This window comes from Pterocles gutturalis, unplaced genomic scaffold (assembly GCF_000699245.1).
Source record: "Pterocles gutturalis isolate BGI_N339 unplaced genomic scaffold, ASM69924v1 scaffold51621, whole genome shotgun sequence".
Lineage (NCBI taxonomy): Eukaryota > Metazoa > Chordata > Aves > Pterocliformes > Pteroclidae > Pterocles > Pterocles gutturalis.
Genome location: NW_010104934.1, coordinates 14,532 through 40,619, shown reverse-complemented (window position 1 = coordinate 40,619; position 26,088 = coordinate 14,532). Strand labels below are relative to the sequence as shown.

Genomic DNA, 26,088 nt, shown 5'->3' with positions numbered 1-26,088 from the left:
TGCTGAACCACTGCCCCAGACCTAGAAGTCTTTTACTTCCCAAATCTTGCTGCCTTCAGTTAGAAACACAACTTGGTAGAGCATTGAAAGAGATAGTCCCAAAATACTGCAAGCAGGTTCTCTGTGCTGCAGCAGTTCGATTCACTTAATTCTTTACGATGAATTCTAGGAAATTCTCGCAAATCATCGCTTTTGGAAAACAAATTGCCATAGGACATTATATTCCTTAACTAAGATTACTTACTGACCCACGCTTCCCAGAAAGGTAAGCTTTGCATTTCATATATTTATCTATCTATCAATATCAGTTTCCTAACATGAAGAAACCTTGCATTTAACTGTCAGAGAGAGGAATTAATGATCTGCTCAGAGCACTTAAATTGCTTATATTTGTTGGCATACTGAATCTTTCGTTCTTTTCACAGAAAGCTTCATTCCTTAGAATTCAACTTCCCCGTTTATGCAGAGGTGCTTGTCTGTCATAAATTCTTTCAGTCATTTTTCTGTTATTTTCATTACTAAAGTTACTTACTGAGGACTATAATCCCCCAATGCAGTTACAGTATTCAGGGACCCATCTGCACTCTCAATTTCAGTTTATGAGCATAAGTGTTTTACATTTATGTTCTACTGAACATAAACTGTGTTTACACTTAAAGCTAGAAGTATCAACAGAAGCTTTTCTCACATATCTGATCAGATAATGGTAAATACTTTTCAATTGCGTGCACTTACTTACCCACAGTAGAACAGCACAACACAAACATAAGCTAAGACTCCTTGTACTTTTATTGAGCTTGTTACGACTCTCATGAGCTGTTTTAAGGATAAAAGTTAAACAGTTAAAACACATGGCACACGATTATTAATAGGATATTTTAACAGACATTTCTTATTTGGTAAATTCGAGATGAAAGTAGAAACATTTACATTAATAGAAATTTATTCTAGTCTTCCCCTTGGTAGCACTAACTATTCAAGATTTTGATTTGAATAAGTATTATACTAGTACCTACTTGCAACTTTGCCAAAACTACAGTCTGATAGTGTTTCCTTCACCACTGGCTTCCAAGTAAATAACAAGTGAAAAAACCTCTCCAAAAGTCAAGGGTTGGAAGCTGAGTTAACAATTTTTAAGGAAAACGTCAAGAGATGCTGATGCAGTAACATTTTGAATACAAAACTGCTTTGTGGACCAGGCATGTAAATCCCAAGTTTCAGTAAGTGATCCTCAAATCTCAGTTCTACTTCAGTATTTCACAGTTAAGGTAAGGTTCCAAGTTAGCAAAGCACATCAGTTTGTTTCAAACCTATTAGTATCCAGGATATCATATCAGAACACAATTAACTTGAAAAAAGCATTTCGATCAAATTCTCACTGGTTGTACTTAGTTACAAAATAAATTATGATTATGATCATAGCTGAGGGGTTTTTTGTTCGGTTGGTTTTTTTGGGTGTTTTTTTTTTTTCTTTTTTTGTTTCTTTTTTTTCTTGGATGAAAACCTAGGCAAAGCCTGTCATTAGTATTTTTCCCCATCTCTATAAGAGAACATTATATTTAAAAGTTTATTTATATTGATATTCTTCCAGGAAAATCATGAATTAGCATCCTTGCTGGCAAAGCAAGGACACATTCACAGTATTCTGATCACTACTGCTTGTCTACAAGTGTGTATGGGGAAAGTCAGAGCAGCTATTTACAAAAAACAGAACAGACAGCATGTGAACACAACTATAATAATGACATGATTAATTTTATAGCAGTGTGTCCACGTAACAGGGTCAACTACTTCAGAATCATGTATTCTACTACAGCTCAGAAGCTCAGTGCCCCATAAAAAAGAAAACTTAGTCATTAAGCATACCATTATAGGGACAACCACAAGGACTTCTATGAAAAACCTAAAAAAACTAGTACACTACTGCTAACCTTCTGGCAACCAGCTGCTTTGACTATTCTGAATGAATGAACAGGATGATTGCCAAAAGGAAAAAATGTTTAATAAGCACAGATGTACTTTAATTTCACTGATACAATTCAAGTGCTTATAAATTTTATACAGTTAATATGTATTTGATTTTCTATGAAAGGCTGATAAACAGTAACACACTAATGAAATCATATTTAGTATGTGATATAGGTTATACTGAATGCTAACTCAACCTTGCAGCATCATTTCAGTTCAGGTGATCACTTAAACCTCAAAACATCAAAATGAGCCAGCTATCTCACAGGCATATATTCTCAAAGTGAGATCCTACTGACAAAAAACTGACAGGAAAAATACAACTTACTAAAACAGCCAGTGGAAGAGGAATGAAACCCATTCTTCTGGAAACTGAATCACTGTAATCTGTATATGCCTAGGAAAAAAAAAGAGGAAGAATAATGAACTATTTATGCAAAGGAATGAGCTTATTTTAACTTGGCACACCCTCTAGATAAGAATCAATCTCTGCTAACAAACACTGTACTGGTATAAAGTGTACCTACTCACATTTTGAAATTCAAATACAGATAGCTGTACTCTCAGACAAAAGCATAATACTACCATGACCAGTAAGATTAGCTTCAGTGTCCTAAATCAAGAGCAAGTGGAGTATAATACAAATCTCTAAATCGAGAGCAATTAGGACACTGAATCCAAACACACTATGATATTTCATCTGTACATTATTACTAGCTTAGAGAACTTTTTGTATTAATTTGACTTTGATCCTCAAATACTGTACAGAAAAACCCATAACAGAGATAAAAGAATTATCCATCACACTAGCAATTTTAATCATTCCACAAACATCTATAATTAGCCTCATGATAATTATGTTAAAATCACGTTGAAAATACGTTTACATTCGAACTCTCAAAACACAACTACTTTGCATGACAGCTTTCATGCAGTATTGAAAATCATGCCAAAGTTAGTGCCTATATGATGCCAACTCATTTTCCACAAAGGATCCTTAGGAAAATTAATGCAGTTTTCAGAACCATTTTTTTAATTAACAAAGTATTAATAATTAATTATTTGTAATTGAAGTTAGCTTTATGAGGTATAACTACCGCATTCCTAGCAATAGGTATTAACCGTGCCCAAGAAAAAGATGTAAATTATTATAACAAAATTCATTTAATAGTTTGAGCACTCATCCAGTGCACTCACTAACAGTTAAGAGACTTATCCAGCAAAGATGTGCTGTAAATAGTCTTCCAAAAAGTGGTACTATTGAAAAACACAAGCAGTCTGTGTGTTGTGTAAATATCCATGCCACAACAGTAACATGCATAGTTCAAACATCCCTATACATCTGTGCATGATGCCTGTGAAGAAATAATACAAATTCCTAATGAATACTGTATTTTGATCCCACACAGTTAAAATAAAGCAAAAAGAACAGTAATTTAAAATTATATCAAGAACATCTTGTTAAGCTTACTTACTTTCCATATATCTCAAAAATGTCAAAGTTGTTACAACCACCCCCTGACTACATTTAATACATTGTTGAGAAGTCTCTTCCAAATACACTTAAAGCCCCAACTGACCCGAACAACTGGATGAAAATAAGAATATAAATCACAAATATTCCTGTTATCGCTTCTTAAAAGAAAGCACAATATAATTTCAGTGCTGCAGGAGTGTAACAGTTCTGTATGTATTTAAGTATTTGTTCTGGTATCTCCTCAACAACAATTATGTTAGTTAATACAGGAAAATATCTTTATTTTCAGGCTTACATTTTTCTGTCGACTGCTAACAAGGTCAAATGCAAGACTTGCTCTGTATTCACTGTAGACCTGGAAAAAATCCAGCACATTGGATGTGTGATTAATGTGTTATCACACTTTATAGACACAACAGACATTAATAAATTATTTCAGTAAAAATATTATAAACACTTATGCACATGTTGAAGGAGTCAAAGCCATTTTTTCTGGGGTCTAATTGCACCCTTCAACAGATGAGCCTTTACTTCTGTGATCAAGTAAATTGTATATGTGTGTGTGTATATACACACACAAATACAACAAACAACACTATGCTATATCTTAGGAATTGAATGAGACTTTTATAAAGCATTTATTGAATTTGACGATCATCAGAAACACAAAGTAAGAGAAATAATGTTCACTTTTTTCCTGCACTTCATAATTTGTTTTAAGCTACATGAAAGATAGCACTGGGATCAAATTAAACAAATGAGAGCTTACTTATAATGTATTTAGCAAGTGATCCCATGTAAAAGGCAAATTGTATCAGAAGATGAATGAAGCTTTTCTTTCTCTTTAGAACAGTTCTGCATATTAAGACAGAAAACCATCTATTTTAAGGATAGGCATCAGGGCAACCTGAACTGCAGATGTTCAAAACTTCTGAAAAAGTCTGACCTAGCAACCATAAATCTTTAGAACTTCATACAAAAAATATCAAGTTTGTTAAACAAACCCTGCAAAAGTCATTCACTGCTCCACACCCTCCAGCTGCTTCAGCACACTGAAGCATGCTACATTTTTGGCTGTCATGACTTGGTTTTTACTCTTTTCCAAACTCTCTATATAAAAGTAGGGCATGCACAAATGCCTCTGGCATAAGGGAGCTTATTAAGTACATCTTGTTTCTACACTGCACAATGTAGTTACTTTAGAGATGCTGAAAAAGATTGCACTTCAAAGTTCTGATCTCATTTCCCGAAAAGTGGTTTTAATAGTGAAAAAAATGCTAACTCATCTCTTCACTAGTTTATCATATGCATTTGAATTTACACAACATGCATGACAAAAGGCCAACGTATAATGTCACTACACATAAAAACTAACCTCATCTACTACTATAAAAGAAGGACCCCATAATATACATGGCCCAAGAAATTTCACGAGTGGGAAACTAACACAACCTACTTCATATCAGTGGCTTCAGGGACAGGGGGAAAATGTGTCTCTGATTCCAGATTCCACCTTTAACACATATACAAGAACAGATTCAGCAGCCTCAAAAGATCTGCTTTTCCTAAAGCCTGAATTTTAACCCACAGTCCATTCTGTTAGGAAAAGCTACAAGTTCTGTCTAGACTGTAGAACAAGTAGCCTTCTCTCAACTTAACTAGTGATCACTACACAAAATGATCTGTCAGTTATGTGAACTGTAGTTATTATGTGAACTGTTACAAAACACTTTCAATAATTTATGGATCTGGAACGACTTATTTAGAAGCAGAGGTGTTTGTTCCACATGATGAAGATCTTCAGAAGTATGTTATATCAGGAAATTACCAGGTTTTCCCAAATTATATCCTATATAGGAAAATAACATTTTTTTACATTTTCTGCACTGAAATAAATTTTTTTTGTTTAAATATTAGCAAATAAACTACAACTTAAAACAGCACTCAGCATTCCAAACAGGATACCTACATCTGCTGTGATGTCATTGAATTTTGTTATAAAGGCATGTTTCACAATATCCACCGCAATTTCTGAAGCAACCACCATGCAAACATCTGGGAATAACACCCAAAGATGATCTGAAGGTTAGGAAAAAAACAAGTTAGGACATTTAATTTGATGCCAGTACACAAAACAATTTATAACACTTTTGCTCAACAGTGAAAAATCCCGAAGTCTGAAGAGTCTAACTTTGCATCAGTACTCAGCATGTAGTGTGCAAGTTCTCACTTATTCCATTGCTGTTTCAGAAATTTATCAGTAAAGTACAGTGACACCACAGTTAGGATCAGGTTCTACTAGGAAGCCAACGTTTGCACATACTAGATAGCAGATGTTCAGTATGCATGAGGAATAGATAGGGCACCTGCGGTTTTAGATGCTTAAGGTAACATTCAAGCAAAATACACCACACCCATCAGGGCTCAAAATTACTAAACCTAAGTTTAAAAAAAATAAAATAAAATTTTACTAAATATTTATTCAATATGGTATCAAAATCCTAAGTGTAATCAATACTAAATTATGAATAGAAATGTTTAAATAAGCATATATCAAATTTCAATCTCACTAGCCTCACAAAGTAAAATTCACTAGGGGATCCTTCATCCTCAATGTACTTCAAGGAAAGGGAAGGGCTAGGAAGAAATCATTCAAGACACTACTTGAAACATAACTATGCATGTTTGTATGGTAACAGCGTATACTTCCAGCAGAAAGGATAGAGTCACTCTTACAAGAAAGCCAGAAATAGAAAAATGAGAATCTAAGGTATTTGACAAATTAAGATTCCTCAATTAAATGTCCTGGTTACCCTTATCTTTCAGACTGAGGAAAAAAGCAAGAGATATAGTTGATGATAGCACAGGAATTTGTAATTTTGTATTTAATTTTTCTACTAGTTTACTCACCTGGATTCCATGAGAACTGTTCCATATTTCTCAGACATACAATTAGTAGCAGCACGTAATTGGTGAACCTCTCCTTTATATCTAGTTAAAAAAAATAATCTGTCAACTCCAAACATTTATTTGCATACATAGACACCTACTCATTCTGAAGTTCTATAATTTATTAAGTCTTGGATTAGACAATCTTTTTCACAAATTATTTGATGGGATTTGAGGGGAGGGTATGCTAGGAACCTCACCACAGACAGGATCTCTGCAGTATGCTGTGGTCTGACTAGAGGGCTGCCCAATGCTGCATCATCTCCAGGTTCCCAGCATCAGAAGGGACTTAAGTTGTGACTTGCTATCACCTTTTCTAATATATTAATAAAATGGTCATCTTTCTTGATAAAGTTTGTGCATTTATTGTGGGATTCAAAAAGAACCAGCACCTCCTGGTGCAAAAATGGAGATAATACACCTGTCTGTCATTTCAAGTTATTATCAAGGCAAATTTCACTTTCTACAGATCATGGATATCCAAATTGCTACATACTGGGACCAGTAGTAGGGGAAAAAAAAAAAAAGCGTTTCAAGAAAACTATTACACCTTATTTAGAAGGTTCCTACTAGTCTTTCACTTTGCCACGTTAAAAGGGAATAGCAAGATACATCCGCCCAGTTATCAAAACCATAAGAACTACAACACAACAGCAGTCCACCTTGAGACGGAGTCCTATGACTTGCCTTCCCAGACTAGGTAGAGTCTTTTTTTGTAAAAAAGAAATTTCAAGATACTGGCAAGCTTGAAGGAAGGGAGCAAAAAGAAAAGAACAACTCCTGCAGGAGAGGGGAATGAAAAGCACACAGAATTCAAGAATAATGAGACTGCACAGATATATGTAAAAATGCACATTTTGAGGTACATAAACTCATCTCTCAGTACGGGCTGGGGAAGGGCCAGAGGAAGCACAAGTCTCCAAAGGAGAACAAGTGGCATATGTACGAGGGAAGAAACAAGCAAATCATTCAGTAAAATAAATTTAAATACCAGGAAAAAAAGCATAAGTGAAGTCCTGACTCTAATTTCTTAGTTTGCTGTCAATAACACTCCAAGCCAAGAACATTCTTCTGTGCTTCTGAATTCACCCAATACTGCCCAAATCACCAGAACACAGCATTTAATGATAAATTTAGTTATGAGATATCACTTGGCGCTGTCACCAATTGATTAATATGCAGTCTGACATTCCTTGATCTATATTGTCTATCACACCGATTAGTGACTTGAAAATAATCACTGTGTTTTCAGACTTTTGCTCAGTTCTCAAAAAGGTTTCATCTTGTATTTCCCACATTGCATACTTCCACACTGCCATGACAAATCATTGATCAGCAATGCACAAAGACAACACACAGATCCTATCTTCAGTGCTTCAGATCACAGGGAAGCCTCTCTGGATAGAAATTCTTAAGTGGGAAGGATGGACCTTAATTCAGGCCTAAACTTTAAAGCATGTCTCAAGCCAATCCTTCAGACATTTATTACCTGCTCAGCGTATGTTAGCTCACCAGTAGACAGGATTACATTGAGAAGAGACATCTTTGGCCTTAAATTTCCTCTTATGCTGTAATAATAAACATTTTTCCCCCAGTAATTTCTGAGACTGGATGACAGGCTGACACCTGTTTTTCCCCTCTGCTTATTTTTCCTGTTCTCACTGGCCTCCCTTCTAATCTCTTATCTCTGCTGCCACAGTTGCTCAAGGCTGCTTGGAGCAACAGGAACGAGTGTGGCTGCTCTTCTGCATCCTCGGCGCTGTCATCAACTGATTGTGAGACGCAAGCAAGGGAAAAAGGACATTTTACAGCAGCTTTGACAGTAAACCCAAATGATTCAGAAATTCATTTCATTTCTCACCCTCATTAACAAGGACAAAAAAGGCTTCAGGATACCCAAAACAACTGATGGTAATCAGTCCTAAATCCCAATTAAAATTGCAGAATACGAAATATGTACCAATAATGTTTCATAATTTATTATGAACTTATTTGATGTTGTATATGTACATGTATTTTTTTTTAAACAGGTAAGGGGATTTTCCTGTACCCTGTCTTGCCACTTCTTAGATGATGTGGTGAACAAGTGAGGCTATATCCCTAGATTCACACTTATGGACATCATCTTCTTAAAGAAGAACAAAGGGACAGTAAATTACTAGATCTGTGAATCTGGGGAAACAGTGACAAGCCACCAGTAGATAGCGCAGGTACTGGCAAAAGGCAATGTCTCTATTCTGCTTTAGCATGACAAAGAGCAAAATGGGAAGAAAAACAGACTTCTGTTCCTCCTCCATCATGACAATCCTTAGTAACATTGATATAAGCCATGTCAACTTGGCTCTGGATATATTCCACAAAGTGTTGGTGTTAAGCAATTATCACATACTGTTTTTCAGACAGAATACAGTAAAGCTTTAATAATCCTCTCCATTATAAGACAGGGTTAAATGACAGCCAAAACAACAGGCTGAGGACGTTTTAAGCAATCTTCAGCTACCTCCACAAGCACACAATTAAGCGGTTTACTTTCTCAGTGTTTATGCTCCTAAGTGTTGAAAAACTGACATCTACCACTGAATTCAGATATGCTTATCCCCCTGACTGCTCTCTTGTCAGCACATACCATACATAGACTGCATTCTAATACCGTGCTTAAACTCTACTCTTAATAGCACTGGCTCTGAAGCCTGGCCACACATCATACTATATATTCCCCACATGCACACTCTTTAGACCATTTTGAAAGGTGACACTGAATTTGTTTGTGCTTCCATGCATCCAGTGGTGATACAATTGACTACATATGATTAGATCTTTTCAGTTTCCTTTAAAATATGTATTTCAGTATATTGAAAAGGGAAAGGAAGAATCAGGCATTCCAAGACTTAGTACATCAGAATTCAGTGGTCATGTGTCAAAATCTAACCACAATATACCTTTTTCCATGAAGATAAGTGATGTGTGCCTACTAGGGATGTCATATGAATAGAGGTGGTAAACATCTATTTCAAAGCCAGTAATGTACATACTGCCATAAATGCAATAGGGGGAAAGCAACATGTACTTTTTTTTTCTATTGGTTCTGTGAAGTAAAGCTCAAAAAAGGATTGCACACAGCCAAATCAGATTAAAATCTTTCACCCCACTTACATCAACCCTTCCATTCCAATTCAAAAGGAATTTGATGCCCATATTAATAACACAATCTACCCTTCTACTAATTCCTCTGGAAAATGGAGACATTCAGTTTAAAGGACTGATAGCAACAGAGACCTGAATGTGTCAGAGGGTATCACCACTCTTAAAAAACTTGTAAAGATTACAGAAATCGATATGATCGGGAAAAAAGGATCTTCCGAGGACAGCACTGCATCTAGTATGGGCTAGTATAATTAATTAGCCAACATCCCAAACAAGTGATTACTGAACTCATTCAGGAAGGACCTGAACTCTGAAGAACTTGGGTACTTTGCAGTGGTAACTAACAAGGAGGGCAGTGAGATCCCAGGAACGGAGATCCATAAGTGGCACTTCTACTGACCTGGGTGGAAAATAATCTTTAGAACACCTAGTTATTTCCTTCAAGGTTCCCTGACACATCATGCAGGAATCCTTAATTAGGAAGGAAAGAATAATTTTGATCATGTTAATCCCACTGTTTATATATTTAGATCAAAAGCTGGTTATAAATCATAGTGTGTAAGACGTGAAACAAGATCTTTTGGTTTACATTTCAGCAAATCCTAAGTAGTTCTAGTGACAACTACCTCTTAACAAGTTACCAGAGCATAAGAAAGGATGAAAGAATGAACAAAGAATCATCAAGGAGGCATCAATCTATCTTAAAGGTACTCCTCTCCCCAAATCCCTCATCCTTAAAATGAACAACTGGATTAGAATAATGGTATGAAAAAACCCCCTAGAGCCATATGAGAAAGCAGTTTGAATTCCAGAGACCAAAGGTAAAAATAAAGGCTGTTCAGTATGTTGATTAAAGCCAAAGAGACTGATAAAACAGGAACAAAGCAGAAAGAACATTAAGAAAAAAAAAAGCAAGAAATTATAAAGAAAAAAAGTGAAGTTCTCAAAACTTCAGAATAAATGTTAAATTTTTTAGACAAGAGATTTTAAAAAATAAGGAATAATCTAAACAAACAGACAACTGAAGCAAATAAGGTAACGCACTGCACCTAATGTACTGTTTCACATGAGGTACAATTGCGTTTTGTGAAAAATTTAGTTTACAGCTCAGCTTGAAATTAAAATAAGACATTTAAAAGCATGAAGGAAGGCAGCATGCTGGGCTTGCAACAATGATGAAAGAGCTGCTCTATAGTTTTGGTCTTCTCGTTTCCTAATCCTGAACCCTACAAAATTAGCTTACAGATATCTATTTCAAAAAGATAATATACTATTTAAATTTAGGAAAATATTCCTTCCTCCTACAAGAAATATAAGGTTTTATGTCTTCTGTATAGAAGCCTTTTCCCATGGCCACAGTGTTTAGATTGCCTGGGTGCACATAAATTGCCTAGTAAAAGTCAGGGTGGCAACGCAAAAGCAGTTTTGCTGCAGCTGACAAACCAAAGCTGCACGAGCCGATATGGTTGCAATCAGATTCTCCAGCTGCAATCTCAAGCACTTATACAAACCTCAAGATCTTTGTTGACCTCCTGAACCTAAAAGATAACAGGTTTGGCTTTATTAGATAACTGTAACCAATGTATATCTAATGGTCTGTTTAATTATTTTAAGTAGATGATTCACATTTCTTTTAGTCCTGAAGTTGTAATGAATTAGCTGTTACAGCAGAATTTTAAATGGCCATACAAAGGATCACTGACTCCACTGACACCAAGTCCAGAACTCAAAATAGCGCTATCCACAAGCTAGGGCTGAGCACAATGCCAAATGAAAATGATTTCACAATTTCCAAATCTAAACTGGTAGCTTGGTGGCATTTCATATCATGGTGTCTTACTACATAGCATCTTCAATACTATGCAGAGCTCTGCAAGGTATTTCAGTGCATGATATAGGACGTGTTCAAAAGCACAACTGAAACAGTCCATTTCTGTTTTCAAGCTTCTGTTCACAAGATTACTTGCTTTTGAATTCTATTTGTAGCAACTTCTCTTGATCGTCTCCTCCTGAGGTAACTGATATTTCACGTTCTGCTAGTTCCTATATTTCTTTTGATTAACATGTTAAATAAGAAGGGAGTTTAACCTATCCATGACAAGTTCCTCACATGCCTGTGAGATTGACCTTATTTCTCCTCCCCCAAGAATTAGTATATTTAGCTTCTGTGCGCTAATCAATACCTTTTCGCTGGATTTAAATGTGCTTAAGACAATAGAAACAAGTTTAGCAGAGCCCCAGAAAATGTGGTGCAAGGTGGCATCCATTCAATCTCCCTAAGCTTAATCAGCTACTGTTGCCATCATCACCTGCAGCAGAGACTGCAGACCTGAGAAAACAGCTTCAAGAAACTGAAAGGTGGGAAATACATGGGGGAACCCATGTTTACTGCTTTATTTTAGCAGTTTAGTTCAGTCTGGGCATGCAGTTTTAGGCATATCGTGTTCTAGGACACACAAGGCACTCCCAAGGCTAACTGTAAGCTCAGTCCACAGGACCAGACCAGAGGCCCAGTTCCAGGGGTAGCATATAGCATTGGCATAGCACAACAATGCAAGATGTACTCCCACTTCAGCTGCGGGAAATAAAACATTTAAGGGATAACAAAGTTCTCAGAATACATGAACTGAAGTAATACTGATCCATCCTTACTGAAGCTGTGATGCAGTAAATCTGCTCAAGTTTGAAAGAGCTGAAAATCTCTCCTAAATTCTACCTTATTTTGTCTATGACAAGAAAACACTGCTATTTATAACCATACTGAGAAGCGTTCCAGGAAAAGTTATCTGTTTAAAGTTAATAAATTAGCTTGTTTTGTGCACTCTTCTATGTACGTACTCACCTGCTGCCATCCCCATATGGTATAGTGAATGGCATCACTTTCTCCACCAAGTGATAAAGGGAGATCTGATATGGCTATAATAGTAATGTCTAGCAATAAAACACTGATATACATTTCTTCTAGCGTACTATTACAGGTGCATTTTATGAAGGAAATGACTAGCCATTTCTAATAGCAGTCCCTCATTTATTTCAACATTTAAATCAAGAAAGAGGCCTTGCCCTTCAGTAGGAGAGCTAGGTACATACTTGTAACTACTTTCTGCAAGTAGTAGAATATCACTTTCAGATGTTCCCACTGTAAAGTTAAATACCTTTAATTTTTACAAAATAAGTATTTAAATCTTGGAACCAAAAATACATACTATTAGCACAGAATAAACACCTTACCAGCCAATCTGGGAAGATTACTTTTTTAGGGTTTTAAGAATTTCTATGAGGTAGATTAAAATACAGTGCTAGTATTTCTGTTACGTGATACATTTAAGATTTTATGTAAGTAGTCTTTCATCCAAAGCATCATAAAACAATTGCCAATTAACATTTGCATGTAATATCATTACAGTTTGCAGATCAATTAGACAAAAATCACACCAACAGCCAGAATTCAAAACCTGAAGTGAGACTGCTGAAAGTTTTAACTCTTGATAAAAAAAATCTAAATCACATGTTTTTAAATAAGCAGCTACACAATTTTTTAACCTATTGAACATTTGAGTTCTCTGGTTTAAAAAACTAGGAGGTGGAATGAAAAAAATATATTCTGTTTTGTTTATCTGTATAAACAGCTTTGACCAAAAAGTATCATATGCACTAAATAGAAACAAACATGTTCAAAGATCAGAAAATATGACAAGCAAATCAGCTCTAGTTTTGAAACCAAGAATCCAACAAATACTTCAGACTGATGATATATTAGAAAGAACCTTCATCAAAGGATACCTGTTAACAGCTTCTCCTCATGAGACACGCTGAATGAGAGTTCCCAAATTTTTTTACTAAGCAGCAAGACACTTAAGAAGTGCCAGAAGCATAACATGTTTCCTAAGGACCCTCTACCACTATCTTGCTAGCACGTCAAGAGTTACAATCGTCTCTGGTATTTCCTTCATAAGCCAGCTACTTTATTGCTACATTCTTTTTTTTTTTTTTTTGGGGTGGGTGGGATAGGGGGGAAGTATTTCAAGATCCATCCTCATGACTGCCAAACAACACGCATTCCAAGATCACTGTCAACACAGCACACTACAAAGTTAACTTACTGAAAACGTCAGACACTTCGAAGGATGGATATTTTTAATACCTTAATTTAAATATGAAATTTGTATTTAACAATAGGCATTAGTTGTTTTAGCACCTCAAAAAAAAAAAAGTAATTTAAGGAAAAAACAGCGTTTCTCAAAGTGGAATCTCAGTTTCTTCCTACTGAACCAAACAGCAATATGGGAGATGAGGAGTTCAATCTGGAACGCTCAAATTCACCAAGGTAAAGCTGTTACGACATTAATATTAAATAAATTAATAAATTAATCAGCCTCTCACTTCACATTTTCTCCTGACTAGCATAGTTATACATACCGCTATTTGACATTTGAAAAAGATTGTTCTTCTCAAACTTCTTGAAAACACTTCCTTTTATTTCAACGAACTGCAATTTTAAAAAACAGTTAGTTAGTTTTTATTGACAAAAAACTGATATAAACAAATCAGACAACCAAATAATGTGCAAATAGACATATGATACACAAAGATGAAGGATGCTGAAAAAAATTAAGGTAGCTATATAACAAAGCTACATACTTACATTATTGGACATCATGATGGTAAGCAGTGATTTATTGTGGGAGTTGAAGGCCACATTAAGGGTTGTTGCTTGAACCATTATAAGAATAGCATGGAGGACTAGATAACAGTGTTAAGGACACATATTGGGAAATAATTGTTCTGCACAACAGTACTGAAGAGCACCAAAACTCAAATCTCCTTAACCCTATGTAATGTACCCACAGTGCTTTGTAGCATGTAATAATTACACTAATTCTTCTTGTTCTAAAAGAACCCAATTACTTTAGTCAGGAGGAACAGCAATACAACCTGAAGGAAAAAAAATCTGAGATAAAGAAAGATTCAGAATTAGCCTAAAGATTTCAGAGAAAACAGGTGAAAATACAAGAATTGTAAATTCATCACCACATTTATAGGACTATGCATTTCTTTACAGACCATCTTCATCACTTCCCTGTCAGGTTACTTCACACTAAACTCATTTGCATCCTGAATATGCATGAGTTTATCCCTTCATTCCAAGAAAATGTTTTCAAGCGAGGTATCTGTAACATTCCACTAAATACCAAGACTACTGTCTTCAAGACCCTGTGACCCAAAATACTCAAATACAACCAGAAATCAATGTTTCCATGAACTATCCAATTACTGTTTTTCATTTTACTACACATTAGGTATTAAAACAGCTGTCTACTTCTGCTGTGGTATACCATTATGAACTTCTTTTTAAAGCAGGTTAAAAGGTTTTTTTTCATTAATTTTAAAAACCTGTAGTACTGAATCTTACTTTGAAAGTAAAGGAACACTAATTTATGAATAGTATCAAATTTTCATATATATTAAAATAAAATATTTCAGAGCAATTGCTCTGTAATTTAATTAACAACATTTTGCAATTTATTGAATAAAAAGGATACAGACATACAGCACTGCCATGAAGAAGTGAGGAATCACACCTATGTGAGCTCTTTTTCTTTCCTTAGGTTCTGTAGCTGTCCAATAAAGAGCATCCAAAATATCTTGTCCAAATGAAGAAAACAGACGATCAGCCACCTAAACAAGAAGTAGTTTTTACTGCCTTAAAGCAATATTTTTCTCTCTGACACTTGAACGTGCCACTTTAAGTATAGCTCAACCTAAAAAAAGTTTCACATATTTATCACTTTCCATCTCTTGTTCACCCTATTTCCACTCTGGATTTCACAGTGATATTGTTCCTTTTGTATACTCAGCAGCTTACTTTCCCCCTCAAGTTTACTATCCTCTTTTCAACAGTATTTACAATATATAACCATGTAGTGTTATCTTAGATGCTTCCTTGGAAGACATACAAGTACAGTTCAAACTTCATCCTTTGATAAAGCAATACGTATGCTGTGCCAAACTATCCTAAATGTTTTTCACATTCATCTGGGTTTAATAAGGGAAAAAAAAAAAACCAAACAAAAAGTGGATTTCAAATGCGTGATAGGGAACAACATCAGCTTACAGGTACAAAAAGGACTGAAATTAGATTTGGCTGCACCGTTTCCCTTACATCTTGGAATAAAGTACATACTCAATACAAATCTCAGCATAAAACAGAATTCAAAATTAAAAGTACTATAACAAAACCACAAGTGATCAAGAGGGACTAGAAACTCTGCCAAAAAGGGAAAATTAGTTCAAAAAGAACCTACAAACATCTGAAGTGTAACCCAAAGAATATATACACAAGTAAGAAAAAAACTCGCAGTAATTCTAAAGTTATGAAAAACATGGGTAGCAATCTGAGCTTGTAATTCAATACCACAGAAAGAAAGGTCACATGGACTTCCACCAGTTCCCAACACTTCATCATTAGCAAGCATGTAAAACTGAAGATCATAACAAGAATTTTTTCCTGTCTGTACATTACACTTCAGTAATTTTAAAACTAGACTGCAAAGGACACAAAAATAGCACTTCAAAAATTATATTTGGTATCACAAGGCACGTATCTGGCTAAAAAAATCAAAAGATATCTTTCATTGCTTACTAACTCAACCAAATGGAAATAGTTATATATGAAAAACTGATTATCTCTATTTAATAAAGACAAATAATATTTCCTCTGTCTCTCTGTAAAACGGCAATTTTGGACATGTAGTAATATAGAGCTAGGTGCACAGTGTACCTGCAAATATTGAGCCATACCTATTAACTAGAAAATAAGTCATTGGGACAACATAAGTAAACCTAGATTTGGAATAAACTCCTGACTTGGTTAATTAAGAGTTTTAAAGGTAAAGATACTGAAGGGAGAGGAGTCTCATACTTCAATCCATTCAAGCCAACATTTATTGAAGTCTCCTAAAATAAGAAGGCTGATTTGAAACAAATTTTTACAGGATGTCTCAAGTAAACCGTACTATATGCTACTCTTTAAGCATCACATATGAAATAAAATTAACTAAACCACAAACTGATGAATTATCATAAATCTGAAGTACAAAACCCCATCAGATTAAGAGATATTTACAGTGGTATTGTTTTCGGCTTTTAAATTTTGTAAATTAAGGTCTGCATTATTTGGTTCCTGCTCATTGTGAAGACCCATTAAGTAATTACACCTGGTGAACTAACACCAACTACAGAATGCTTAGAGTTCGGTAAGTTTTTGTTCACAATATTGTGAGGGTTTTAACAGAAAAAATGATGGCTTTGCTTTCCTTTTTATTTACGCAGTCCTTGTTTCTTAGCTGACAGGATGGAAAATATTAAAACCCACCACACAATATTGTTGCTTGCTTTTACAAATATGACTTACCTAAACCCTACATGCCGGCTCCAGGCTCCAGCAGAATTCCATGGTGAGTGCTGTCACCAGCATAACGCACACTGGGGCTTCACAAGGAGCAGGAGCCGGTGGGTCTGAATCTAAAAAAGAAAAGTGTCATTTAAGCCAAATGTGCTGAATGCTCCCCTTAGGCTGTCTATGTGGAACACTCAGCTCATAATTTGAAGATTTTGCATTCTGTCCAGGACAATATTCCCTGGACTTGCCAACAGCCGAAAACATTAGGACAATGTAAACATCTCTGGTGCTCAGTGATTTAATTGAATTAAAAAGATCATCTTATTTTGAAAACTTGTGAAAATGTAAGATTTATTACTTAAAAAAACCCCTATATTTAACAGTTCCTTAAAAAGCATTGCTTGCATTAGTAGCAAAGACTTATAACAAAATTCACTATGAGTGGTAATAGACTTCCCCCTTTCCTGAAAAACAGAAACTCAGGTAGCACTTCTTAGCTGAAACACACACTTCGGTTCTGCCAAATGCAGCGAAGAAACTCAACTCTTTTCCTCTTCAATGGCACATGGCTTCCAATTCACAGTAAAAACTGCAATCTCACTTCAAATTATGTGGTAAGCACATAGTGCTGTACTTTCTTAGCTTTAAGAGAAGTGATTTGAAGTAGTCTTGAAATAAAGAGGAATTACTATTTCAAGCACCTGCATTTATTAAGTGATAATCTCTCACAGATTATGGAACTACATATGGATGAATATTTCCCAACACAACTAAAATCCACATAGTAACTCAGTGCCAATTTAATATTTGTACATGTTAAAAGGAAACAAAACCCTATGAATAAACAACTGAGGTGGCCTGTATGACACTTATTTCACTTAGGATAATGAAGTGTGTTCCCTATGCAGTATTTTCATATTTTTTGACAAAAGAACAAATGCCTTCAGACAAAACAGTCGCACTTTGCACAAAGTGTAGTCCCATTTTAGCGTCTTCAAACAAAGGTACAACAGATGTTCAAACAAGGATTAATGTTATTCAGAGAGCTCAGAATCCTAGTAGAGTAACTCTTGCGTACAAAGCTCTGAGTCCTTGTAAGAGGTTGTATTACTAATACATCCCATATTTGGAGGATGAAGATAAGACTGTAGCTACGAAATTATTATTTACTTTGTGAATCACTGATCACAGAAGTGCAATAAAAAAATCTCATGCTTTACATTAATAACAAAACAGAAACTTTTTTTTACCTAGAATTTCTCTTTATCTTACCTCCCAAAACAGAATTTCCTTCTCTTTTTTCACTATATTCATTCAATTTACTGTTTATGTACTCAGGCTTTTGTGTACTAACCAGGACTGAGACAGGTTAAGCAGTAACATGTGTCCAATGAAAGCTTTACTTCTATAATGAAGAATCAAAAACCAAATTCCATGTCTTCTACTATCTTCCTTCTCTGCTCTCTCTCTCTGGAACTTATCACTACTTCAAGTCAATAGTTTCTACTCTTCTCAATGAGTTCAAAACCTCATTCATTCCACGTCTTGCATTTCAGTGTAAAACATTTCTTCTTCCATTTAGTTCTCAGTTTTCATTCAGCTAAACTGATTAACAAGCTCCAGGAGCTAGGAAATATGAAACAGTATCTACAAAAGTTATTTTTCATGACTTTGTTTCACTGCATCTAGTCTTATTATCATGGGGCTATGCATGTTTGTGAGAATACAAGATGTGCCATATTCTAAGTAGAAATACTGTAATACAACAGTGTTTCTGATAGCCTAAAAAAAAGCATGCTTGATATTCTAATGCCAACATTCTTACCTCAAGCATGTTATAGATGATGTAGAGCTTTATGACAGACTGTCCCCTTATCAGATGATACATCATAGAGTAGTCAACATAGTGCATCATGAAGTAGCAGATGACCAATATAACTCCTTTCAGAATGTCACATACCTGAGCAGGTTGTAGCAAACGTCTATCACTGAAACACAAAGTGTAAAAAGTTCCACTAAATGCCATACACCCACAAAATACAAATGTTACCAAGTCAACAGGAATTTACAGAAGCTGTTAATCAAGGATATATTTTAATGTAGTTTATTGCTGCCCCTTCCCCTGTGCCTCACTCCAACACATAAGGAACACCATGACTGTGATACACATTTATAGATCGCACTCTAGAATAGGACCACATTCTCTTATCTGCCACATCCATTTAGTTAAAATACTGCATTTGTTGTGTAAGAGTTCCCACTCGTTAAGAACCTTCCTCATGCATGCCCGTTGGTTTTTAATTTACCTTCCCTCTTGCAGCCAATTCCATTTATCATTTTGACTTCCTCAGTTACAGAAATTGTATTTGCTATAACCAAAAGAAATGAAGCAGTCATCTTCAATTTCAGCATAATGAACCAGATGCTGAATAACAGGTTCTAAATGCAATTCCACATCTTGTTTTAGTTCTAAGCTCTGCAGCAGTAAATGCAAACAATTTGACATCAGAGTTTGAGGTTGATCTTGAACCAATGTAACAGTTTTCTACCTATTGTCCCACAAGTAACCCAGAGGACTAAATGAATCATTATACAATTTCCCCTTATAAACTAAAACTACAGGAAGAAAATAGCTTTACCTCAATTGCCACAATAGCAGCCACAAGCACAATGAAATTGCAAGGCAGTATTTACTTGGCTATTTACTTAGTTTAGTATTAATAGGATGTAAAGTATTTAAAAAGCCTTCAAATGAAATTGAAAGGTTATTTGAGAATATCAAAAAACAGAGAAATAATTTCCACTACATATATGTATTTTAATATACACTGAAAGGCTTTTGCGGAACTTAATTTTTCATAAAAGCCAGAAACAATTAGCAGAAGACAAGTTACGAATTTTCATTTTCTGTATTCATACATCACTAGGTTATCCAGAGATCAGACAATGCTCCCAAAAACTGATGTTTAGAAAAAGAATTAAATTGCTAAAAATTCATGCTGTGTTTAAAAAACATCTTAACAGCTACTTTTGACCTCAGAGTCAAGACATCCTACAGCCCCTGCAGACAAGTCAAAAATCCCAGCTCTCTGATCCATTCTATTTAAACACAACATCAGAGCTGGAGTTTTATACTTCAGGTTTCTTTGTTGTCTTCCATTCAAAAGAAAAAAAGCCCTGAACACAGCATTCATACATTATAATGCTCAGGGAACCACAATGTCATTCTACAATAGACAAACAGATCACGCTCATTCTACAAGTACGAGCAAGAAAGTTTACAGAAGTGACAGATCTACAGTATTACACTTTGAACAGAGTACAACTGCTCCTTTTATTATATACTTTACACTGCATAATCTGTATTAAAATTAATTATACTCTGAATAATAGAATTTAACCTGGTCCCGCACACCAGAACTTCTTAGAGTAGCTTTCTCACCCTTAGCGAATTTTCTTGCTCTCTGAAGTCATCCAGTAACAATAATCACATCACATTTTATTTCAGTCTAAGTCCTTGACAAAAAGCCTCAGTGAATTTTCTTCCTCCACCACCAACTGAGTTTTAACTGAAAACACCAATTTACAAACTTAAAGAAAACGGAAAGTGTCCATTTTCCAGCACATCCAGTATTTGCCTGCTGCTTAAAGAACCTATGACTATGCCCTTGAATAACACTCACACAAAAACGCATCCTCTCCAACCTGCAAATTACATTTTTCAAGTTTATTGCCCTATTTAACTCCATCTGACTTAAATGATTATACTTACTTAAATATATTAGCATATATTGAAACATTTATAGGATTTAAGCAAGCCCATTATTATGATTACCACTCATATGCTAAGTAACACAGCATGTTCCTTTTTCTCCAACCTACTTCAATTTTGGAAGTCTACTCACAGTCATTTCAGTATGCATCCCCCAGCCAACACTCCTACTCTGCAATACAGGTTGGGATAAAGTGGTAAGGGTATTACTACTCCACAACAGTAATGCCAGGACTTAGTATTTGAAAAAAAGAACCAGAATTTGTTAATTCACAAAATTAGCATCTTCATTCTTCCAGTCAACACCTACCTCATCATTAGAGAAGTAGTGAGTACTTGGTAGAGAAAACTTGACTAGGAAAAGAGACACCCACTTCAAAAGTCTATGTTTTAAAAGTATGGCAATGTACCAATTTTTAGAACAGGATGGTCTACTGCTGAAATGCACCAGTAAGCCAAACCTGTTTATGAGGTTTCTGAAGCAGTCCTTCAGAAAGATTCTCATAGAAAAATGCTTTGATATCCACAAATCAATGCAGACTGAAAATTATCATGTTAAAGGTCTTCTGGCCTACAAACAACATCGAATATGCTCAATCACCAGAACAGTTACAAGTTGCAGTAATTCTGTACTGTTAACCCCATCACTCTTCTGCTTGTGTTGATTTTCATCAGTATGATTACACTTGAGTAAAACCAACCCAGGAGAAGTCAATGTAAAAGCAGATAGCAGCCATCACAGGGGAATACAAACTTTAAGAACAGATACACACAATCAAGAGCACAGCTGCACTTCTAAAGCTGGTCTCAATTCCAAAAACTAACTCAGGAGAATAACATCAGACAAAGGTGCATCCAAACCTGCATCCTACACAATGGAAAAATGAAGTATTTTGAGAATGTGCTGTGTAACAGAACAAAATGAACATCACTACAATTCAATTCAAAGGCTGCTCAAAAGAGTTAGACCAGCTACGCTTGATTGCTGTGCCTTACAGGAATTAAGCTTTTGTAGAACAGAGTACATTCAAATAATGTTTTTAGAGAATTTTACCTCTCAAAGTGACTTGGATATAGTTTCCCAGGAGTCTGTATATGTTGAAAAAAACTGCCATAAACATTCAATTTTTTTTCATATGTTTTAACTAAAAATACACCCTATTAAAGTTGTAATCAAAGTTGTGCAATATCTTCTTGTGCTTCTCATCCACATGAGAAGCAGAACCAACAGTAATGGTGTGATATCTTAAAAACACACCTTTAAAAGAAGCTGCGAAAATATCCTGTGTCAGTTTACTAGGTTTGATAACAGAAGAGCTCTCAGCATCTCTAACCCCTAGTCAGTACAAGGGATTATTGCAAAGGCTGAGTACAGAAAACTCCTTTCTAGAAAGTGAAAAGACTAAGAAGATCCTGGCACTTAAAATACATTCTAGCGTTCTTTCATTGTACACTAAGAAAGACCCCTTCATATTGACTAGGCAAGCAATCTGTGGTCTATAACTAACATGTTTCTGATTGAAAGGGATTAACCATGACTATGCATAAATCCATAAAAAACACTTATTGCGGCAGAATCTTCTGCTAATAACATTTACAAAAGGGTTCTGAGGAGTGGCTCTGAATATAATATGGGATAGGGATAATTATTTCCTACAAAGAGAAGGAAATCAAGTAAATGGATTAAGTCTAATGATTTGTCACCTTTTGGCAAACAAACAGAACTAACTGCAAAGCCTGCAGTTATGAAATGATGCAGTCAGCAGTCAGTGAGATTTGAACATTGCAGTTTTAGTACATGATCAGGCCCACATCAGTTCAATCTGTATTTGCCACAAATCATTACTATCCTTTGCATTAAACTGTTTAATACATATAAACACACACAGGCTGATGTGATTTTATGTCTGTCATAAAAAGTCTTAGCCCACCCATTACACATTTTACACTTTCTGCATTCATTTTTCTCAATATATGTTTCTACTTATTATCTCCAGTAGCTACTCCGTGCCAACACTGGCCAAGTACTTTCAGAACAATCTTGAGCACTAAGTAATCAGACTTTGTGATTAGTATCACATAAAAATTCATAATGCTGCATTCATCCACATCATGACTGCCACAGAACCTCAAGAAAACAAAGAAAAAAGCCGGTATCAGCCAAGCTATGACAACTATACAAAGGTCAAGAAACAAACAAAAAAACCATAGCATAATGCTGACAATAATTTCAATATCTCATTTGAAAGTAGGGAGTCAAGAGGTAAGAACTAGGCAATACTGAGCTACTGTACAACTCTAGAAATAATTGAAAAGAGACAAAAGAAGTTGAAACAGCTTGGCTTATTTCAAAAGACGGACTAGAGGGAAAGATTTCACACGAAAATTAGTTATAGGTGTTTTTTCTCATGAGTGAGAAAAGGAGAACAACAAAAAAAGAAAGAGCATAACATATTTTATATTTAATCGCTCTCGTTACAAAGCAGCAAGCAGTAGAATCTTTTCTATAGAAATCAGTTGGTCTTTTCCTTCAAAGCTATCCCAGGCATACAGTGATGCTGCAGAAGTCAATTAAATATTAACACTTTCCTGGGTTTAGTGAACTCCACTCTTAAAAGATAGTATCATGAAAGCCTCTGCACAAGATGCAGTTCCTCTAATACCCTACTGGATTCCAGAAATAATGTTACATAAATTGTTTCACAGTTTCGCTGTTTATAATTTAAATTACAGCTTTCACATCTCATAAACTAGTAAATACACAGACTCAGGGCATTCGGACCGTCCTTCAAATGTGCCTTACTAAGATACATTATTTCTGTCTTTTCACCTTATTATTTTCTGCCACTTCTTCCATTACTACTCTTAACATTTTTCTATAAGTCACGCTCTCAAAATGTTCTTTAGAGAATTTTACAAGTGGTTTCATTGCTTTAAGCCTCAAGTTCCCATGTTTAGCTGTACAGACTACCAAACAATCAAATTTTTGAACTCCATCAAACAGCAAAGTACCTTAAGAGTACAGTGTAAGGTTATCCATTCTTTTATGCGCTACATAAAATCTTGTATTGCTTTACTATTCCTACTGATGAATACACTGAGATGTTTGAAAATTAGATGATCCTTCAATCTGCATTAATTCCAAGTGAAAATCCAAGCATTCACCTACAGATAAACTCTCTCACACCGTAACACTAACTAGCAAATTAAGACAACAGAGAAAAACACATGCAGGGACTTAAAATATGCTATAGCATGTACTTAACAAGATGTTCAAACTTCTCAGCCTTTGGGTACATTTGCCATTACGTCTACTAATTGACAGAAAATCTCCACTGAAACAAATCCTTATAGCTCCAAATAATATAATTATACAAATGCATGCTTAAGGGGATATACAAGCTTGTTATTAATTTTAATATAATAAAGTGATGTGCAAGCCTTCCTGCTATACCCCCCTGTTCCACCACAGCATGCTTCTGTTTCAGCCTAGTCAATTAACAAAAGGAAAACTATGCCAAGCTCAATGCTTATCACGCAGTGTCTGAGGCAGCTGAAAGTGAAACTACAGCAAAATTTATACTGACTGACATCAACCTTGTAACGAGGAATTCAGAAAACGGGAGTGTTAACGAAAAAATTACTTTTTTCAACAGTATTCATAAGCTTTTAATGCTCGTTCTTCAAACTTTCCAGTTTGTGGTTTATCCACTTTGAGACACATTTAGAAAGTGTGAATTCAAGTCTTTCCTCTGTTTAGAAAACCCCTGGATCTCTATATGTTTTCCCTTTAGAAAGCTAAAACAAAGCAACTTTCCTTATAAACCATTAGGAAGAGTTACTTTACTATTCTACAGAATTAAATTAAAATTATATCAAATTAGAATACTACCAAATATTCTGGCTACCCACAACTCTGTTCTCAAGCTTTTAGGAACAAATAAAGAAAATCTTAATAATTTTCATTATTACTTGTGACATCTGTAAGAAAATCCACTCTAGATGTTACAAAACTAAGAGTCAAACTTATTTCAAGCTAGCCAGTGAAGAAAAATTTGGTGTGAAAACCAGGGTTCATCATAAGCAATCTCCTTACACAAGGGAAAGTTTAAGGAACTAGTTACCTGACTGTCATTTTCAAGGTATGTCTATTTGACACCATACTTTAAAGGCCATGATCCACATTTCAGATGGTAGTATGAGTTCTGTCTCCACCTACTTGTTGAAAAACATTAGGTTCATTAATTTGTAAAGGATGTGACCATATAAATGGTCACACTACTGATACATAATGTTTGTGACTGTTTCAACTGAACAGCATGTTGGGTTTCACAGTATTTTTCCTTTAAGTTATTAAAGAAGCAAAAGAGATCAAGGCTTTCAGTGTATTGGCACCTACCCCACCAATCCCTTTTTTGTTCCAACAGCTGTACAATTAAAGTTACTTAGCATTATGTAGAGCATTATTAAAAAATAAATCACAGTTTACAGATATTGGGCTTTAATATTTTACAAATCACTAGTAGCTAATGCACGAATTTGCTTAAGTGACTGACTTTCAAAAAAACCAAGATGGGTGCTAAGTGTTTTAATAAACCTTGCTTATTGAATTTAAAGTGGTTAAACCATCTGGAACATAAAAGGCGCCCCAGGAGAAACAAACAGGAATTTGTTCATATTGTATTAAAAAAAAAAGTCTAAAAAAATCTGACTACAGTAGCCTGTGGTATGCTTTTCAGTAACTGTCACTACAAAATGAACAATGTTTTCACTACAGTATACACAAAGTAATCTCTAGACAAGTATATCTGTCCAAGTACTTAATCACTTTAACATCCAATGCATAAGCACTCTGCATATATTATTATAAACTTAACTCTGCACAGACTGTCACATGCTATCACACGACTTCTTTACTTTTGTCTCTCAGGCTTTCTGGTGCTCCTCAATTCTTCACTAGTCTGATTACACATGGTTTTCCAGTCACCTTACAGAGTTGTTTGGGTTTTGATCGTTGGTGTTTTTTTTTTTTTTTTTTTTTTAAAACAACAGGAATTCAATACATTTTTCCTGTTTAATTTTAGTGTTCTGCATTTTTAATTGGTTCTTTCAGAATAGTCTCATACAAATAATTCAGATTACACTAAACAATTACTCCCTCATAGTTAGCACAGACAAAATTTCCCATACTGATGTCACAGACACAGCAATTTAAAGATATTAACTATAATTGAGTGCACTACCATTGCAATAATGTTTTAGATGGATATTTTAATCTTAAAATAATGAACTTAACCACCTATGTACAAATACATTTATACACTCTTAAGATAACAGTATTATTTCTATAAATGTTACTGTACTTTACACTATGAA

The 26,088-nt window shown here is 35.1% G+C and overlaps 1 protein-coding gene across 1 annotated transcript in view; it reads right to left on the bottom strand.

The window, feature by feature from the left end:
* Positions 1-26,088, bottom strand: part of TAPT1 (transmembrane anterior posterior transformation 1) — a 43,279-nt gene that overhangs the window by 7,037 nt on the left and 10,154 nt on the right. Inside the window, exons 3-11 of the mRNA XM_010087197.1 lie at positions 18,766-18,928; positions 15,082-15,217; positions 14,184-14,281; positions 13,958-14,027; positions 6,356-6,436; positions 5,415-5,524; positions 3,741-3,800; positions 2,297-2,365; positions 740-816 (exon numbers count right to left, since the gene is read on the bottom strand). Coding sequence (XP_010085499.1) covers positions 740-816; positions 2,297-2,365; positions 3,741-3,800; positions 5,415-5,524; positions 6,356-6,436; positions 13,958-14,027; positions 14,184-14,281; positions 15,082-15,217; positions 18,766-18,928 — 864 coding nt within the window. The remainder of the gene's footprint in view (positions 1-739; positions 817-2,296; positions 2,366-3,740; positions 3,801-5,414; positions 5,525-6,355; positions 6,437-13,957; positions 14,028-14,183; positions 14,282-15,081; positions 15,218-18,765; positions 18,929-26,088) is intronic.